Raw genomic sequence first — 16082 nt, forward strand, 5'->3', positions numbered from 1 at the left:
TTACCCCTTCTCAACTCTAGTTTCAAGGATTACAGCCCACTTAACTCTCTTTAAGGCCTGGAAAAATACAAGCTGCCTGTCTCCTAAACATTCCTTGAGTTATTAGTCTACGTCCTGCCAGCTCTCTAGAAAAGTTTTCAAGCCCTCCTGATTTCCCCCAGGCTCACTCTGGACTCATTCTGTGGCATGCCTGGCTGGCTTTTAGAATTCTAGTTATCCAGCTAGACCATGGGCACAGCAAATGCCCAGAGCTTGGTAGGCATTCAGAAGATAATTACTGAACAGTCAGTGTAAACTGGAGCAAAGCAAAGTAGGACCCTGATAGTCATTAAGGATAAGGATGCATTTTATGTGTGTGTGAGGATGTGTGGTGCATGTATATGTGTGTAGAGATTGACATCAGAAAGAAAGAAAGAAAGAAAGAAAGAAAGAAAGAAAGAAAGAAAGAAAGAAAGAAAGAGGAGAAAACCCTGCCAGAATTCGGTCCTTTACTCTTGTGAAGAACAGGACCAAATCCCTGGGCCTGTCAGCGTTTCCCCCTCTATTCTGTCTCCCAATTCTGTTTCCTCTGCCACCATTGTGAATTTCTGTTTGGTAGACTATCTAAACCTCTCTAGCCACTCAGAGCACAAAAGTCTCTGAACTTGAGTATCATCAAGTATAAGATCCTGAGTTGCCAAGGATATCCTTACATCCCACAGCCTCTCAATATTCTTTCAGTGGCTATTTCTCAAGTTTCCCCCTCCCCTGCAGCCTCAGAACCCAATGTCCACGTGCTCCTCTGTGCCCACCATCTATTTATACACAACCCCCCTTTAAGTTACAGTGAGCTCATGGAGTAGGATGGGACTTGCAACTTTCAAATAACCACAGAAAAGCCTTATTAACTGTCCTGTCTAAAATTCTAGATGTATCTCATGGTATTATGAGATTTTTATGGGTGTCTGAATCCATAATCAATCAACATCCACCACCCTCCCTCAATGACACACTCTGAGTTCAGGGATTGTGTCTAGGCTTTTGTTTACCTCTATTGTTTTCCCAGAACTCAGTCTATTGCCCACACATAGTGGGCCTCTGTCTGTGCGTGTGCGTGCGTGTGCGTGCGTGCGTGCGTGCGTGCGTGCGTGTGTGTGTGTGTGTGTGTAAGCACATGACAAATGACCAATCATTAGCTTGATTTGAAATGAATTTTTGAAGAATTTAGTGTTTCTTTCTGTTGCTACTTCGCCTACTATGGTGTACTTGGATCTTTGGGAAGGTCCGTTAATGTCTCGTATTTGCTCAGCCAGCCCTGGTTGTGTGTCTATACTTGCTTTGGTTACAATAGCCAACATTTGGAGGGTGAAGAGGCCTCCTTGTTCTGCCTCCCAACCCTGCCCACCAGCATGGTCTTAATTTCCAAGCTGGTGATGAAGATTGAACGTGGAAGGGTCTGGCTTATGGCTCCTTCTTTTGGCAGCAGCAACCTTGGGAATAATTTAGAGATCACATTTCAGACCAATTTTGCACACCATCAAAGCAAAGTGGAGAGGAGCTGATGCTTTTGAAATCGGAGGGCCAGCCTGGTTTTCATGACACTCCTGTTGAAGTTCCCTGGCGTCACAAGCTCAGCAGACGGATGTCACCCACCCACCTCTGGTATGGCGCTCTGGGTTCCTTGGGAAATATGATCCTCAGTCTCACGTTCCTCATGCCTACCACAGTGCCTTAAGCCAAGACCTCCTAAATCATGACATCGTAAGCCCCTCTTCCCAGTAGGTAGAAAGAGGGGATTTCCATGTCCTTTCCCAAAGGGGGCTGCCTTCTGACCGGATGGTCTCCCCAGGAAGGCATGGTACATTTTTTTAATGAGACTTTGGGGTGTGAAGCAGCTGAGTAGGATGTGAAGAATGGTCACCCCTTCAAATTAAACACAAGGAAGGGATGCTCCCCAGAATCACTTTTGCTAAATATTTGGGCAACCAAAATCTTGAGGTCTGAGACAGAGGTGTGATTTCCACGCCAGAGAAGCTTCAACTCAGACAGACTCAGACTTCACTCCCGCAAAGGGCAGTGACTAGATTTCTTGCATTGTGTTGCATATATTAGGGTGACAGTATGGTCTAACAGCAGCTCATTTCCATAACAGCACTCCAAGGTCCAGAAAAGTGAGTCACAGATGCTGAGAAGAGACATGATGCCTTACTTTGAGCATTAAATTATTGAAAGGAGGATGTCCTAGACATGTAACTTCCTATTTTCCTGTCCAAAGAAAACAAGGGTTGGGGTTTTGTTGTTGTTTTATTTGCTTATTTGTTTTCGATGAATGAAGTCTTCTGAACTGGTGAGAGTATGAACCCGTGGCCAGAGAGACCTTAGTCCAAGTCCTGGTCATCCCAATTAATTCCCATGTGACCTTGGACATGCTTGATGTCTCCATGCCTGGGTTACATCATCCCTAAGGTGAAGATAAATAATCAATTCCTATAGCTGTCCTCAGAAATAGATGAGATACTATATATGTAAAAAATGTAGCAGTGTGTCCATTACAAGCATGAGAACGTATTCATCATTAGTATTAGTAGTATTGTTATTAGCAGATGATAGCAATTTTCAATGATAAAAATGATCTCAGCTTGTTTAATGACTTGGGGCTAACACAGGACAGTATAGCACTGCTGATTCTAATACACTGTGAGTTTGCACTAGGAACAAGCCTCTGACTTGGAGTGAAAGTTAAAATATGTGACATTTTAGCCTGACTGCAAGAGGATAGTTAACGGCCAGTTAAGCCTTCTGGAGGCAAACTCAGAAATTACTGGCTCCACTCTCCCTGGCAGATTCAGCTATGATTTTTTTCCCTTTCCAAGCTACAAAATGCATGTTGACAGGACAGTTTTGGAACCCAGGGGTCAGATAACTATGAGTTGCATGCGGTCTTCCACTGACCCTGTGATTGTTTTCTGAGAAAGCATAGACATTTGAGCACCAGGAGCAGACATCCTCTCTGGAGTGATCCAAGAAATGGGAAGCTGACTTTCTGGGTCTGCCTTTCCTACAGTCATTTTCAGCTGGCCCCTGGTACCTCCAAAGGATATGCTGCTTCCGGTGTGATCACTACAAATAAAACATGATAACAGAGCCCTTGGGTGATGTTTGGAGGGATTTGATTTCAGAACAGGAAAAATATCCAGAGCTATTCAGTAGACCTGGAGGATCTGACCTCTATAAGATCTTATTTTATGGACATAATCCTGGGGAGAGCCTCAGGTCAGTTCGGAGGCTTCCTTCTTTGATGTGGGACCACACTGAGGAGGATGGTCCTCTCAGTTCTGTCTTAGAAGCACACCAGTCTCTCCTTAAACACCTGAGCCTCCTGGCATTGGCCCCTAGTGAGACACAGCATAGGTGAGCCTTTCCCATGCTCCCAGGGGAGGGTTTCCAAACTTGGTGGGAGCTAGAATGGTCTCCAGGATATCAATTTAAACAATGAACAGAGATTCTCCAAAGGTGACAAATTTATTTAGGAGTAGCAGAGCTTTTCAATGGGAGTGTATGTGCCATAGTAAAGATGTGCTCAAGGAGATTGAAATAAGGCAAGTTTCAAAGGCCAAAAGGAGTAGAGTTTCATGATTTTTCTGATGTTATCATTTATGGCTACAAGAGTCTGTGGGGAGGGTGGCATCAGTTCAAGGTTAGACGGACTGTTGTTGGACAGATGTCCTTGCAGGAGTATTCCTGGTGTGCAATTGTGTTGCCTTTAGCAAGGCTGTAATTCTGGCAGACTCTGTGACAGAACTTTATTAATTATTGTACCTTTTCTGTGTTGTGAGAATGCCACTTTGACTCTGATGGCTTGAACAGAGGCACAGGAGAGCAGAACAGGGGGTAGAGGGACGAAAAGACTCCTCAGATCACCTTCTTCCAGACTCGGACACAGTCACATGTGTTTACTGTGTTTGGATTAAATGACATCCAATATTTCTGTGGTAAACTTCTTTCCCATAGTAGAAAATGGCAGCTAAGGAGCCAGAACTAAGATTGATTCATTTATGGGCATGAGACTCTAACAGGTTTTCTCATGTCCGAGATGTGTGAAGATGCTCATAGCCATTTTGAGGGCTAAAAGGCTCTTTTGTATTGTATTTCTGCATTCATTAGACTTTTCACAAGAATTACAACAATGTCTTGTGAAGCATTTGGTCATCCATTGGGGCTTGTGTAATCAGCTGGGCCTACTAACCAAGCCTAATATTAGTTGCTTCCAACCAGAATGAGTGATTGAACATCCTGTGGGCCAAACTCCTTCGCTCCTCTCCTCTGTCCATCGTCCTTTATTCCTCTATTGAGTTGGCCTTGCTCAATTTACACTCTGTGTGTGGCCCCAGACTCCTAAGAGAAGCCTACAGGACACGGTTAGTACATTGTCCTTACAGAGTTTAAAGGGGACTGTAGTTTAAAGTGGGTCACATTATTTTTACACTCTGTATTAAAGAGTTTTAAAAATCAGTTTTAGTAAAGGAGCAACTCATATTTTGTTTCATTTATTTTATTTTTGAGCGTCTGTGTGACATAGAAGAGGCAAACCAAAACCGCCCTTTCCGAAAGGGAGGCTCGGCTCTCAGCTTTGGCAAGTGACAGGTTTTGATGAGGACTTTCTGTGAGACAACAATGCTTGTTTCTGTGCAGTACATTCCATGAGATTAGAGAGAACCCCTTTTCTTCAGACTGTGGCAAACTGATCTATAGACTATGATTGAAGGTACATATTTGGACTAAATTATTTTGGCTTAAGTTTCTCTCTTAAAGTTTCACTGAAGTTCATTTGAAGTATATACAAGGTAGATGGCAGAGAGGGAGGGAGAGAGAGATAGACAGATGGACACATAGATAGCTACTGACGCTGTAGAAAGAAAAACCAAAGCTCAGACTTAGTTTCTCCTATTGTATACTCACAACACAGATCATTTCTGACACCCGATAGGTAGGGATATCCATCTCCATCCCCAACACACACAGCAAACAGGCAGCAGCAGCCATTCTGCGCAGACACCTGCTGGGAGTCTTCCCCTTCTGACGGAGTTCTCAGTTCTCACATACGCACCCATGGCATCAGATCTCCCAGGTTGAGTGCTTAGTCTTCAAGATTGCCTCCTCTTCTGCTGCCCTTCACCAGCTCCGGGTGCTTTGCCTGTGTTTCCGACCCACCAGCTGCAAACCCCACAGCCCATTCATTGAGTTTAGTAAATTTACTCAAAGAGCTCACAGAACTCAAGAAAACACTTGTTACATTTGCCAGATTCTTATGAAGAATATTACAAAATACAACTGAGCAGGTGAGGTATGAGAGGGCTGTCTCATACCTGTTCCAACCCTGTCCTCAGTGTCAATGAATACGTCACTGTATGAGTGCTAATAGGTTGCATGGGGAGATGGCAAACCTCATGCTCACAGTCCTCTTGCCTCTGTGTAGCTCTCCTCCTCCAGAGTCTGGGGCCTTAGAACCTACTGTGGCACAAAGCATGTCAGAGTTCTGAGGCAGGAACCATGCATGACAACCAGGATCTACTGCTATAGATATATAGATGATCTAGAGATAGATAGATAGATAGATAGATAGATAGATAGATAGATAGATAGATAGATAGATGTATCATAAGGAGAGAGAGAGAGAGAGAGAGAGAGAGAGAGAGAGAGAGAGAGAGAGAGAGAGAGAGAATTATCTCAGATTTTGTTGGGGCTCTTCTTTGTCAAATAATGCTAATTACAAAAATGCAGATAGAAAACAAATATAGGCACTTGTATTTTTACTCCACTGATTAAAATTCTCTCTGTAGAACAGTCTAGAAATGTTAGATAATTTTACATTATGAAATTTGCAAGCACTTTGGCCTAATAACGACATGGTGTCTAAAGTATTGGAGAAAGCTATATTGGGAAGGTCCTTCATAGACCCTTCATCTCTCAGAGACAGATGCCCCATTTTGAAGAACAGCTTCTGGGAATGCCAGCACCAGTGAGACTTACAGACAGGTGTACCTCTGCAGTCTTGCACATCCATCAATATCCTGTCGATTTCTAGTGGATGGATGAGCAGCTCCTGTTCTTAAAGTTTCAGAACAACCTGGCTGCTCACTTGTTTCATTTTAGCAGGAGCTTCCTGTGAAAACCAAAGTGTCTTTTGAAGCAAATCTCACAGTCCAGAACACCTAATGCTGGGAAATGTCCCACAATGTTCTTTCGGTTTTGTTTTTGTTGTGCTGGAGGTCAGACCAGGGGCTTTAAGCACAGCAACCAAGCATTTGGCCACTGAGCAATGCTCCCAGAACCTACTGCATATTTTATTGAGAAACATGATCGCATCAAGTTGCCCAAGTCCAGCTTTCAACTCCCTTTGGCCCAAGCTAGCCTTGGGTGTACCATTCTCGCGCCCTAGCATTCTAAGTGGCTCTGCTTACAGCTCTGTGCCATCTAGCCTGGCTGCATAGCTATCCTTAAGATAGTTCTGTCTTCCTTGGCTGATGTGACATGATTTTACCAGAAGTGCAACCTATGACTTCATTTCCACTTCTTGTGACATTCAAAGGATCAATAAACGAGTGACTAACAGGAATTATGGAGACCTGAGGAAATGGCTCTGTGGGTAAACACACTTGCTGTTCAAACTTGGGGACCCAAGTTCATATCCTCAGCACTTATGTAAAAAGCCAGATGTGGACAAGCACAAGCCTGGAAACCCAGAGCTCCGAGGGATGGAGACAGGAGCATCCTGGGGCTTTGGGGCCACCAGTCTAGCTCCAGATTCAGTGAGATCCTGTTTCAATGGAATAAACTAAAGAGAGATAGAATAGGATTCCGGATGTCCTCCACAGACTTCCCCACATATATATGGGTTCATGCCCCCACCTACACATGCACACATCACACACACACACACACACACACACACACACACACACACACACACACACACTGCTGTGGCTACACTGAGAAGGTAGGTACACTGGGTCTTGTAGTATAGAGTAGGGATCGGTGAGGAAGATTACTTCTCCCCTTCCTCCTCCCCTCCTCCAGTTCTGAATCCACCCTTTCCCTCCCTGTATCCTTAGGTCTTCTTTTCCTCATTGACCCTTTAGACTTCGTCCTCAATACTCATTCCTTCCTGAGTTCCCTAATACATCTTAGAAGTTTGCAGGGGACATGTCAGCAGATGGACACATGATGGATGCACAGGGGCCACGAGCAACTCTGTGTGTGCAGAGCTTTTCAGCATGGCTTTCCCGTGTCCTTTATGAGAAAGCAATCCAGCGGGCAAAGACCCAGCACGTTTAATTTAATTATGTGAGAACTCAGGATGGGAGGGAGGAAGAGGAGGAAGAAGAGGAACAGCTGGCTACTGCACAATTTATGGATGAGATCAAAGTTTTGCAGGCTGCCAGGGTGGGGGTGGGGCACTGGGAATCCAACCTAGGGCCGCATGCTAGGCAAGTATTCCACCACTGAGCTCTATCTTCCGCCCACAGTTTACTTTTTCTTTTGAGATACAGTCTCACCAAGTGGCCCACCTGGCTTTGAACTCATTACTTCAGATAAAACTTGACATACAGTCCTCCTGCCTCAGCATCCCAAGTGGCTGGAAGACAGGAACTAGGAAGCTTGTGTCAGGTTGACTTTCAAAGCTTTTGTTCTTACCAAAATCTAGTGTGATGGAAAGCCTATCCAAAGTCATGAAGATGGGAGTTATCAAAATTGTTCTAAGTGCATATACTAGGACTTTTATACAAGTGTTCATTCTTCAAGGGACTGTGAGACCCACCCAGTCAACAGATTAATAGTTCCCACACAGGCTTCAACAGCTGGTTTTCTCTCTCTGGGTGCTGGAAATGATGCCAGTGAGTTTCGTCGTTTTTTTTTGTTTTCTCTCTGTCCATTTTCCAACTAGACACATCAGATCCCAAATGAGGGATCAAAAGAATCAAAGAGAGAGAAGATGTGAAGGCCTTAAGATAGCCATCTAAGAAGATTTTAGATCGTAGCCATGTTGGTTTCTCCTGGGTCAATAGCCTTCCTCAGACCTCTCTCATTTCTCCTTTTCCTAGATAAGAGTGGTGGGGGGGGGGGGGATGAGAGCAGAGCTCTACAGTAATGTGTTTCTATATTTATATGTGAGTAATTGAGGAAGAGGAATTATTGAGAGACACAAAAGAAAAAAGCAGAAAAACATGGAAGCAGGAGCAATATGAAACAGGGAAACAGGGAGAGGAAGGTGAGCAAAAAAGCATTTTTGCAGCTGGGCATACAGCATGGAAGTACAAGGTGTGGCACAGAGTCAAGGGCCCCGGCTCCAATATGAGTTCCATAAGTGTGAATTCTGAACACACCCCTTGTTCCATGTATGGCCAGAGGAAAGGCCATATCTCGTCCCTCCTGGGTCTCAGTTTCCTCGTGCTTGTCAACAGTGATGGAGGCAGCTTGCAAAGGGATATGCAATAGACACTAGAGTGAAATTCTAAGTGCTTGGCCTTGGCAAGTGCTCCTGAAATGTGTGCTGTTTTCTAGGCCATGAGGTGACGGAACAGGGAAGATGGAATTTTATACATGGAACTTCTGGTTGCGGTAGAGATCTTGCAGAATTAAGCAAAGTAGATCAAAACTGTTCAGCAGAAAAATGGTACACACCTTTAATCCCAGCACTTGGAAAGGGGAGGCAGGAGGCTCAGAAGTTCAAGAGTAGCCTTGGCTACTTAGATAGGGAATCCATGCTTAGCCTGGATGACATGAAACACTGTCTCATAAAAATGAGACAGATAAGTATACTCATACTCACCTTCATCAAGGAAACTTTTTTTTTAACAGACAGAAACCATTTCAGAAAACCACAATGAACCAAAATTCAGAGTTGTAGAGCCCAGTTCCAATGGATACATCAAAAAAAGCTCCTGTGCCTAAGACTCAGGGAACATTTTGGAAGAGGAAGCTGAAAGATTATAAGAGCCAGAGGGTCAGGGAGAGTGAGATTGTTTTTCCTAGTAATGCTACACCCATAAAGTCTTATCAACATGACTGCCTAAACATAAGCTGAACAAGGACAATAATAGATATGCCAAAATTGACTGAGGAAAGCCCACACGTTCTCAACCTTGCACAAAATATTATAGGCAACTAAGGAATGCTCAAAGTGAGAGGAATAATACTCCCCTGGGAAGAACACACCAAGGGACTGTTCAATACCAAGTGGTCAGCCCTGAAAACACACATACAAGTAACATTATACAGAGTGAGCAGGGTATTATTTAGGAATATTTATATATGTATATACATATGCACACATATATATGTAGATAGATAGATATTAAAAGAGGCCATGAAAGAGAACAACGAGGGGTATATGGGAGGGTTTGGAAGAAAGAAAAAGAAGGGAGAAATGATATAATTATAATCTCAAACCTAGATTTTTAAAAAAAAAAAAAAAACAAAAACAGACAACCAAAAAGCAGCCATGGAGCTTATGGATTCAGTTTTTCCATCTGGAAAACAATAGACCGCGAGATGCTGTTCAAAACATTACTGAAGCTAAATCAACAAATAAAAAGTCTAAACAAAAATATACTGAGGCAGAAAGAAATTTGTTTGATGTTTTTATAAGTAGAAGCAAGTAGGACTTACCATGCAGAAATTTATAGTTACCAAAATGTAAAAACCATGTGGTGAATGTCCAATACTAAACCAATCAATTTGAAGTTGGTTGTGGCCTGAATCTTTCCCCTCTATTAAGGGATATTTTATTTTATACAACTAATTTAATCTGTGTCAGAATTCACAAATTCAGACTATTTAGAAACAAGCATATATGTTTCCAAATGTCCTTCAGTAGATGATTGTTTAACTATATGTGATAAACCACACCATGCAATATTATCCAACAATAAAAGTAATGAAATATTGATAAGCACAGTGACTAGGTGTGCCCTGGGGGGGAATTAAAGTTCATAGAAAAAGCCAGTCTCAAAGGATCATAAGGATCATGTACTATATGGTCCCATTTACATGGCATTCTTAAAGTTAATAATTATAGAGGAAGAGAATGTCAGAGTAATAGGTGTGGGTTTGGCTTCAATTCTGGGGAGCGGTTATGAAAATACATCACGGGGAGCTTTGTGGTGATGGCATGGTCGTGTGTTTTTATTGAGACAACAGTCATCTAAATTGACATGTTTTAGGAAATTACTCCCAGATTTATAAATGCACTCTACCCACTGAAGCCATTCAATGCTAGAGCCTTTGTGTACGGTTAGATGGACTCTGAAGCCCATAAGAATCACTTCCCCATACCCTACCACTTCACCAATAGGGAAAAATACACTGGATGCCTCGGTGGGTGTATTTTTGTTCTGTGGTGGACATCTGCTAAGGCCTTTTCATAACATTTGAAGAACTGAATAGTCATTCTTCTGAATCTTTGTTCCATGTGGGTCCTGCTCCCTTATCACCATTTTGTAAATGTCTTATCTCAGATAGATAGCAAACTCGGGGGAGGATGTTTTGGGCACACAACTGGTTGTTCAGAACGTGGGCATCTCAAACAGGTAGTCATTAACTCAGAAACTGTCTGCTTTGATAGTGGCTGTTGGTGGGCTGTGACTAGAATCCACATGTGTGTGACTTCCTGGTATAAGAGTTTTCATTTGGCTTATACATCCATGAAGGGATGTGTCATTCCTGAGGCATACTATCTGTGTAGGACCCTTTCTCCTATATTTTGGATCTGGGGGTTTTGTATTTTGTGTTTGAAAGTCTTGGGAAAGTTTGTGCCTTTACACTTTATTCCATCAGGTATTGTGTTATAGCCTATTATACCTTTCATGTAGAAAACTGTGTAGGATAGGAATCTTGGCTCATCCTGTGATCCCAGCACTTGGGAGTCTGAGATAGGAAGATCACTGAGAACTGAGGCCAACCTAAGACACCTAGAGAGTTCCAGGCAAGCCTCAGAAAGATTTTTCTGTAGATACAGTATCATTCAGTAACAGGGGTATAACTTGCATAGACTGATGAGAAATGTATCTTCAAAAGGCTTGCTTCATAAGCTTAAGGGTGGTGCTTTAAGAGTAATATGCTTGGCTTTGTAGTATTTAGTAAGGGACATACATGAAAGGATGCTACTCCTTTGCAATTGTGTGGTACTCAAATATGTTCATACTATTTCATGTAGATGGTTCTGTTTTTCAAAAATCCCTATTCACCTCAATGAAAGAATACAGAAGAAAACAAGTATCAGAAGGGTCATGATGGATTCAAAGTCACTTCTCAAGAAATGAGCAATCAAGATCTAATTATAATATTTTCTTCTTGGTATTCTTATTATATCTCACTACTTCTGTACATACCTTTGATGCCTAAGACATGGGATTAATTCTGTTCCTATCATGTGGGATAGAGGTGTTTGAGGGGACCTATGTTTATATTGAGATTTTGAGCTATGTTTTGCTCTCAGTTACTTACATAGGTGAGGGACGGACTTTGACAAATGTCCATGGAAGTAGCTGCTGGTCCCTTGAATGGGTGACTGAAAGGACTTGTAGTCTTTTTTATTACAGGACAAGATAATATGAGGCAAGACAGCCCACCACATGGTGCCTGGTGCCACCTTTCCACTCAGAAGAATCAAGTCTTTTCTCTTTTAAATAATTTCCCCTGTTTTCTTGGTTATATTAGCTTACTCTGTAGTTCTTTATTGGTGAGACAATCTACCCCCAAAGAACTTCTCAGAACACAGGATAATTTGTTCCTTTTCTCATTATAAATTTCAGAAAGTAAAATTGCATGGAAGACACTGAAGGACACCAGGAATTGAAAGCTCAGTTATTTGGATAGTTTGAGTTTTTCTAAGACTTTTAAAAGTATCTCTGTGTCTATGTGTGAACATGTGTGAGTCTATGTGCACCACACGTGTGTAGAAGCCCTCAGAGGCCAGAAAAGGGTGTTGGATCCCCAGGAACTGCAGTTCCAAGCAATCAGTTGTAGGCTACCCTGATGGGTGCTGGTAACCAAACCCAGGGCAACTGCAGGAGCAGAACATGTTCTAACCACTGAGCATCTCTCTCTTCCACCCCCACTTTGAGCTTTTCTAACACAAAGCTGGCTTATTAAGAAAGGACTGAATCCAAAAGGAACAGAATTCCTCTGCTTGGCCCTGAGAGGGGGAAGAAAGTTTTATTTTGGTTGTTAAAATGATGACAGATAAAATAGCCCAGGAGATTTTTACTTTATATCATAGCAGTATTGGTAGGTTCAGAAGCAGCCTGCCATGATTGTACAGTTTTGTTCATTTGTATTCAGATTCTGTGAGGAGCCCCAGATGTTCTGTGAGTGCACCATCAGCTTATATCCTTGGAATTTCTTTATTTTAAAAAAACATGGGGGGGGGGACCCCAAGCAAAATATTAAAATTAACAGCCTGGAAGTAATTGAAGTAGCGTTGATCTTGCTGCTTGCTGTTCCTTATTCCCTCCACTTTTAGCACCTTTCTCCACAAAGCCACTCAAGTCTTGTTATCACACTTGAGGCTGCTCTCATCACCAAGAGACATGGCAGTGACGATGTCAGGCTTTAAAGAACATTCCAGCTTGGGCACGGGCATGGTGATGCATGCTTGCGATCCTTGTACTTGGAAGGCTGAGGCACGAAGACCACAGGTGGGCTCTGTAGGTTTACCTAGAACTCACTATATAGCCGGCCCTAATCATTGTAGTCAGACCCTGCCTCAGAAAACAAGACAAAATGAAGCAATGTAAAACGCCTTAAACAGAACAATGTGCATTTGCCAGAACTGATATGGCAAAGGCAGGTACAAAGGTGTATTTGCTGTGTGTGACTCCACTTACATGAAACTCTAGAACAGGCAGAGGCAGGTTCTGCACTAGCATCCAGATGTGCCAGTCACAGGGGGGCTGCCCATGAAAGAGCGCCCAAAACTTATTGACTGTATCAACTATTTTGATTGTATTGGTGGTTACAGGTGTCTACCTTTGGCAATATTAAACTTATGCACTTGAAATGGATACATTCTGTTATATGTCAACAAAGCTGAATTTCAAATTTCAATTAAAATAAGATTTGGAAAGCATTACTGCCAACTCCTTGTTTGTCCTTTAGTTTTGTTCCCTATCCAGAGGACGTGATTAGGATGGTATTTTGGTAGCAGTCATCACTTTTACATTTGATAAGATTTAAGTGTCTATGAAATGAATGCCACCAAAGGACAATTTCCCTCATAAAGTAATGTAATGAGAGATGTTTACATCCTAATCTTCAAGACACCCCATGCCTATAGAGAGAACTATTTTCAACTTTTAAAAACTGACCAATTCATTACTTTTCTGTCAGAACAGTATGAATTGGAGCCCGGTGTGTTGGTTACTTCCATGCCTCCTCGATTCAAATCACATGTCTTTGTAAGTCCTTCCTGGGACACACCCTGGTGGTGGTGTACCTGCTTAGTCTTGTGGGAGAACAGCTAGACATTCCTGAAGTGTGGTCTCCTGCAATCAGAACCTGCCTCTGTCTGCTTTGCCTCCACCTATCAACTCTGAACTGTTCCCAACCAGAGTCAGGGTTCACTAAGGCTCCACAGATTCTACAAGTTTCAACATAGATATATTCTCTCTCTCTCTCTCTCTCTCTCTCTCTCTCTCTCTCTCTCTCTCTCTCTCTCTCTCTCTCTCTCTCCACCCTCTCTCCCTCTTTCCACCCTCTCTCTTGTGAGGCCATCTTATTTTGGGGAAACTATAGGTAAATGGAAGGCCTTTAATATTGAAGAGATCAGAACCTGGGGGTGAAATTAATTGAACAATCTGTGGAGGTAAGGGCTGGAGCCTACAGGGCACCATTTGTGTAGAGGTGAGGCCTGGAGCCTGCAGGACCATCAGTGTAGAGGTGAGGCCTGGAGCCTGCAGGACCATCAGTGTAGAGGTGAGGCCTGGAGCCTGCAGGACACTGTCAGTGTGGTCTCTGCTGGCTCCTTCTCAGAAGGACCCACCCAGGCTGCCCCAGGAGAAGATGAGGTTGGCTTCATTTTGGATCTAGAACTCTGACAGCTCAGTAGGAGGATCTCAGAGTTTACAGGAAGCGCATCTTGGAACTCATGAGAGAACCAAACATCGAAAGGCTGTGTGGAGAAGCAGGTGCTTTAGTGTCCTTTCCTTCATGAAAACCACTAAATGTAAAGACAGGTAGTTGATGTTTACGCAAGGCCCAGTGCCTATAGGCTTTACTTTACATATGCACACTTGGAAAAATATTATCCTAACAAAAGGAAAGGCCAGCTCGGGGCTGAGATTCTCTGGAGCTCACAACAGCGTAGTTAAAGCAAACTACCTTTTCTCTCTCTGGCTTCCTTTGTTTTTCTTCAGCCCTTGCCCCTTGAAACAAACACTGTCCAGCACAGGACGCAGCGTTTCCTGGGTAGTGTCCCAGGCTGTGAGCTCCGCTTATTAATCATGACATGTGACACGAGGGCTCTGGGAGATCTTATATGGCTTCCTCTTGTGCCATATAGATCTCTGTCTCTGTCTCTCTCTTTCTGTCTGTCTCTCTCCACATACACACACTCACGTACTCATATGCTCATATACACTCTTCATCGTATTTTGTCTTTTTTATTACTTCTTAGAAGATGGATCAAGAATGATGCTCCTTCTTAGGTGTGTTCCCAGGTTTCTTTCTGGCTTCCTTCCATTGTGATCATTTGGCAGAGTGGTATGGGAGTAGAGACAAGAAGACGTCAATGTAAAAGCCAGAAAGACTCTTAGAGGAACTGGGCTTTATATTTGCTTTTTTTTTTTCTTTTTAATGAAAGGGGAGAAAACAGTTGCAGAAGTGAGCAAATCCATGATAGAAACTGCCCACTAGTCTATGACTGGGGACAGGCAAGTTTCGCTGCTCTGGAGGCTGCCTTCGAGTTCAGTATTCTGTCATCCAGGGATTGGTGACTCTGGCCTCCCACTTCCCTCTCCCCACAGCATATTATATAAGCTGTGGTCCCAGACATAATGACAAGGATCAATGACCTTTAAACAGTGGTAGGAAATCACATTTCATTGTTTACGCCTTTGAGAACATTGCTACTTTTCTTCAAGCCAGGGTGCAGAGGTGCCTTGGGGTGCAGGGCGGCTTGATGGTTTGACATGTCGGTGTGTGAGCAATCCTAGGGCACTGAGCATTAACATTGCGACCTCAGTTCCATGCAAGTATAAGTATTGTCTGACTCAAATATGACAAGAACAGGATCTTAATATTTCTTCACTTGCCTACATTTAATGGGGTAATGCCATAATTATTGACATAAATATTAATCAGTAGCAATTAGTTATCAAGAATCAGTCTTAATCTAGGACCTACTTGCAGATCATGCTCTATCTAGCTATAATAAGGGAGCAACTTCATTGTATTTAAATAGCTTTGCAAAGGCATACATTTTCCCACAGTGAGCTCTGAGACTCGTATGTAACCACTCACTGTGTGACAATTTGAAAGATTGAGTTTCTGAGCCGGGACCCCACCTGATTCTAGACTCAATAGCCTCTAAGCCCATTTCCACGAGGGTTAGCTCAATGGTGCTGGTTGATCCTGGAATAAGCCCCCTGCCCCTTACATAACACAAGGAAAGGGTTGTTTCTACCTTTACTAAGTGCCTGTTGGGATGACACTTGGTGAGTGAATCCAGTTCCTTCGAAGCATAGGAGTATTAGGTACTTTAAACTGCTATAGCCACAATACCTGATAGAGCCAACCCTTATTTTGGCTCATGGATTCAGAGGATTTCAGCCCATCCTGGGAGGCAAGGCACAGCAGAGATCAGTTCATGGCAGCAGGATCGTGTGATGAAGGTGGGGGGGCTCTTCATACCACAGCAGACTTAGAAGCAGAGAGAGGCCAACGTCAGGGGTCATATGTAACTTTTAAAGTCTCACCCCAATGGCTGACTTCTGCCCTGTAGGCACTACCTCCTAAATGTTCCACAGCTTCTAAAAATAGAGCCCCAGCTGGAGAGCAGTGCTTCAAACCTACACCTGTGTGTGTGTGTGTGTGTGTGTGTGTGT

The 16082-nt window shown here is 43.1% G+C and overlaps 1 protein-coding gene across 1 annotated transcript in view; it reads left to right on the top strand.

Annotated features, from left to right (window-relative positions):
- Creb5 (cAMP responsive element binding protein 5) overlaps positions 1-16082 on the top strand; it is a 293736-nt gene that overhangs the window by 77709 nt on the left and 199945 nt on the right. Inside the window, 1 exon segment of the mRNA XM_059256673.1 lies at positions 12715-12732. Coding sequence (XP_059112656.1) covers positions 12715-12732 — 18 coding nt within the window.

This window comes from Peromyscus eremicus, chromosome 3 (genome assembly GCF_949786415.1).
Source record: "Peromyscus eremicus chromosome 3, PerEre_H2_v1, whole genome shotgun sequence".
In the NCBI taxonomy this organism is placed as follows: Eukaryota; Metazoa; Chordata; class Mammalia; order Rodentia; family Cricetidae; genus Peromyscus; species Peromyscus eremicus.